Source organism: Gracilinanus agilis, chromosome 6 (assembly GCF_016433145.1).
Source record: "Gracilinanus agilis isolate LMUSP501 chromosome 6, AgileGrace, whole genome shotgun sequence".
Lineage (NCBI taxonomy): Eukaryota > Metazoa > Chordata > Mammalia > Didelphimorphia > Didelphidae > Gracilinanus > Gracilinanus agilis.
Genome location: NC_058135.1, coordinates 279114284 through 279118987, shown reverse-complemented (window position 1 = coordinate 279118987; position 4704 = coordinate 279114284). Strand labels below are relative to the sequence as shown.

At 39.8% G+C, this 4704-nt stretch overlaps 1 protein-coding gene across 1 annotated transcript; it reads right to left on the bottom strand.

Annotated features, from left to right (window-relative positions):
* Positions 1-3548: 3548 nt before the first annotated feature.
* LOC123251863 (olfactory receptor 9Q1-like) lies at positions 3549-4484 on the bottom strand. The gene has a single exon (XM_044681185.1). The coding sequence runs from the start codon at positions 4482-4484 to the stop codon at positions 3549-3551; it is 936 nt and encodes a 311-aa protein (XP_044537120.1).
* Positions 4485-4704: the final 220 nt, after the last annotated feature.

The following is a 4704-nucleotide window of genomic DNA, read 5'->3' as shown; positions in this document are numbered from 1 at the left end:
ACCTCAGAATTCTGAATCCAGCCCATCCTACTTTAGATGGCTTAAAGTCTTGATTAGACTTTCATTGAAGTGAATTCTACCTTTTTTTGCAATTTGTAACCTCTGCTACTAATTATATTCCCTCTGAGCTGGAGCAGAAGTCTAAGTCCTCTAGCACATGAATGCCTTTCAAATACTTGAAGATAACAATCATGCCCTCTCCTCCCTTTCCAATGCCATCTTCTATTCTCAGGGTTCAACAACCCCAGTTCTTTGAAGTCATCCTAGGAAACCTGGTTTCAACTCCATGGAACAAGATGTCCTTCCCAGGTTAAGCTCATCACTTCTAATATGTTATCACCATACTGCCAATTCAAGCCTTGATTGACACCACGTCCCTCAGCCCCTGCTCCCCTCTTATTGGAAGGCTGGAGAGAAGAGGACTGAACTACTCCTCTTTGCTTCCTTTATAGAGGGCAGAAACTGGACTCTCAGCTCACTCCACTTTGCATCTCCTGTTCTATCTATTTCCAACTCCAAGGAACAAGATGCCCCTGCATCAGGTGCCCCCTGGTGTATCCTCCCCTTTCATGCTTTCTTACCTTTTTGTGTATTATCTCCCCCTTTAAATTGTAAGCTCCTTGAGAGCAGGGATTATCTCTTTATTAATGGTATCCTCAGTGCTTAGGGTCTGACACAGATTAGGTGCTTAAAAAATGTTTATTGAATTGTATTGGATTAGAAGGTTTGATCTAAAATCATCTCAGAATCTCATAAACTATATATTAGACCAGTCACTTTTACAACATTCTTGCAAATATGTGACTCCATGAACTAAATATAATACTCTGAAAATAAAGACCAATCCTAAAAATGTCATGAATAATTGTAACTGTGTAATCAGAAATTCTTGTACCCTGGACTTCATCCCCTAGAAGTCCTTCAGTATTTCCCAGAATTCCTTTTAATCTCTCCACCACATTGTGTGGTCATGTATTGTTTATAAGCTCTGTAACTCCTCCCTCTCTCTCTTATTTCACATCTGGGGCTGGATTAGGTAGGGTTTTTTTTTACTTTAGTTATTATTAATATAACTTTTAAAATATAATAGTTATTAGATATTAATTTTAATCTTTACATTATGGTGACCATGAAGGGAAAGAATTCTAAAAAATGTTTTAAGTCTTTAAGAAAGAAGAGAGAGGGGGAGGAATTACAGAGCTTATAAACAATATGTGAACATGCAACATGGTGGGGAGATTAAAAGGAATTCTGGGAAATAATGAAGGACTTCTGGGGGATGAAGTCCACGGTACAAGAATTTCTGATTATACAGAACAAGCAATGCATTTAGAGACAAAGCCTCAGGTTCAAACCTTGGCTCTTCCACTATACAGGCTATGCACCTCATTTAATTTCTGTGGGCCTTACTCTTTTCATCAGTAAGTGAAATAGTTGGGCAAGAAGATCCCCAAGGCCTCATCCAGCTGTAAATCTCATAATCAATTGTAGAAAAAAAAAAGTTTTAAGGCAAAAAACATAATATTGTTTATATTTTATTATATAATATATTATTATATATTTTATATAATATTACATAAAGAAAAACAAAACTTTATTACCCAAAGTTACCCTTGTATATTTATATTATTACCTTTTTAGACTGGTCTAATTAGTTCAAAGCAAACAAGAAAACATCTGAGAGGTGGGCATTAAATAGGATGCCCCAAAAGTAAAAAAATTTTTGTGATCCACTGTTTAGGAGAACTGTATTGGCTTTAAGTTATATCATTCATTTATTCGAGACCATTCACTCCTGGGATTAATCTATTCCAAGCCAATTTAAATGATCCTGTGGCTATCTTTTACTGACCATGGATCATTCTCCTTTATCTTTGCCTTTTGGAATGCAAGCCCTAACTCAGCTGTTGCCTCCTACATAAGACCCTTCCTGATTCTCCCCATCACCAAATGTGTACAAGTTCTCTGCCTCTCCATTTGCAAAATCATTTTGTGTTTAAACTTTTGCATCTTACCTTTCTGCATAGGTAGGGTATCACTGAAGTAGAATGTAAACTCCTTGAGGACAAGGAATGTTCATTTTGGTCTGTATCTCCAGAAACTTGCACTGTGCCTTATTCATAGCAAGTACTTAAATCCTTGTTGAGATTGACTGACATTCTTAGACTTGTACTTCAGAAGAATAAGCATTCTTCCTCATCTCTGACAAAGCTATAGCAAAAAAAACCTATAGCAAACCATCCATAATGTGGACTTCAGGCACAAATAGGAGTTTTAGGAGAAAATGTACCCAATCAGTGAGAGAAAGGAACAGGGACTACAGTGCCCTGGAAAAGAGCAGTGAAGATAGGTTTGGAGATCCTCTTCCTGCCAAGATTTAGAGAGCTAAAGTGAAGAAAAGCAGTAACACAGGGATAATGATTAAAGAAAAGGATGATATTCAAGTGATCTATCAGGTCCCTGAAGACCTCTGGAACAAAGAAGTCAAACTGAGTTGCTGGATATAATCATCTCTTCAAGGGCTAATGGAAATGCTGAAGGTCTTCCCTTCTCCCAAACTCCCCTTCCACATGTCTGTCAAAAACAGGTAAGACTATATACTTTTCTCCTTTCATTTATCTGATCATTTTCTGTATCCTGATTTTGCATTTTAAATATATATATATATTAACCCAAAGTCAGTCAAAAGAGCATGGAGAAAGTTATTTGGAAGTATACAGTATTTATATTAGGACATAAAGTCAAAGTTCTATTCAAATATTGGAAACTGGGGGCTCTGTGCTATTGCGATTGTATTAATAATTTTCCATCTGACATAAATCCCATAACAAAGCAAGGAAAGAGGCAATGGGGGCCTAAGAACAATTATATTTTCCTAGACTAAAAATAAGCTTTTTAAAAATATATTAAGCTGATTAGATTTCTAAAGTAAAAAAGGTGAAGAGAGACAAAGGTGAGGGGAAAAAAGGTCACACCCTAAACCTGTAGTACCCCTCTCCAAATAAGTAGGACCTGAGGAGGATTCTGCTCTTCTCGCTTCCAGAATGGAAGAAGGAACAGCAAGGACTGGTTGGTCAACACTACCCTCCAGAGCCATTAGATACTACAAATGAATGAATGAATCATAAGAATCGTTTCCACATCTCCATGTCAGTATCTTGGCAGAATATGAGTCTTGGTTCCTGTCTTCTAGTCACTGGTTCTCCATTCCATTTTTCCCTATTTTCATCATTTTTAAAATCAACAAAATTAATTCTTTTCCATTACTGCCATCATGCAATTAATCCTCTGGCTGGCTTACCTAGCTCCAACAAATGTTAATGCCTTTTTCAGCTTGCCGCTTTATCTTTGCCCTTTCCTGGCAGTGAGTTATTAGAAGTACCTTGTAGAAAGGTCTTATATAACTCTATTTACATAGCACAGAGCCTACCTCCTCACAGATGTTTGGGACATTTGTCATTGGCCATGATGATGCTAATAGTCCAGAATGCTGATGACACCAAAGAGGAGATGGATCACAACTGGCACATTCAGTGGCTATGGAAAGCCTAAGATAACCTATGCCTACTAAGAAGTTTCTTCAAGGCTTCCTTCACCTCCTTGTTCCTCAGACTGTAGATGAGAGGATTCAACATGGGGATCACTGCAGTATAGAACAAAGATACCACCTTGTCTTCTTCTAGGGATTTTCCTGACTTGCTTCGAACATACATGAATGCCAGGGTACCAAAGAAGAGCCCAACGGCAGTCATGTGGGAGGCACAAGTAGAAAAGGTCTTAGCCCTCCCACCAGCTGAGCGGATCTGTAGAATAGCCCTGATGATGAACAGATAGGACACCAGGATCATGGCCAGGCTGGCCAGGATCACGAAACAAGCAAAGAGTAGAATTAAGAGTTCTTGTAGGAAAGTGTCTCCGCAGGACAACTCTAGCAGAGGTGGGAGATCACAGAAAATAAAGTCAATCTGGTTGTCTCCACAGAAGGAGAGTGAGAACGTGCAGCTGGTCCTCAAAATAGCATTAGCTAAGCCCCCCATGTAGGCTCCAGTCACCAACTTTAGTCTTTTCTTGGGTGTCATGATGGTGACATAGAGCAGAGGCTGACACACAGCTACATAGCGGTCATACGCCATGAGAGCCAGGAGGTAGCAATCGGTGGAGCCAAAGAAAGTGAACATGAAAAATTGGGTGGCACATTGTTCATAAGACATCACAGCTCTGCCGGAAGCCAAGGTCACCAGGAGCTGAGGTAACACCGTTGTGGAGAAACAGACATCTAGGAAAGACAGCTGTCTAAGCAAGAAGTACATAGGGGTGTGGAGTCCAGGATTGGTCCAGATCAGGGTGATCATGCCCAGGTTACCCAGCAGCATCAGGAGGTAGAAAGTCAGAAACACCAAGAGCAGAAGAGTGCCCAGCTCAGGGTGGTTGGTGAAGCCTAGCAGGATGAACTCCTTGACAATGGTGCCATTTCCAATAGCCATGAGGTCAGGAATTCTTACTGGGGAAAAGAGGAGATTCAGGTCACGATCCTATTGAAACCATTATGCTTCTAAGACTATAATGAATTGGTGGGGATGCATAGGCTGGCATCAAGGTGAGTTTCAGGTGATGAGATCTACTGTCCAAGGACTTGGTATGGCCATGAATTTAGAACCTTGCTTAAAGCAAGCTCTTAATCGATGTTTGTTGAGCTGGAGTGAA

Coding starts and splice junctions, on each gene's coding strand:
- LOC123251863 (XM_044681185.1), bottom strand. CDS start 4,484: ATGGCTATTGGAAATGGCACCATTGTCAAGGAGTTCATCCTGCTAGGC.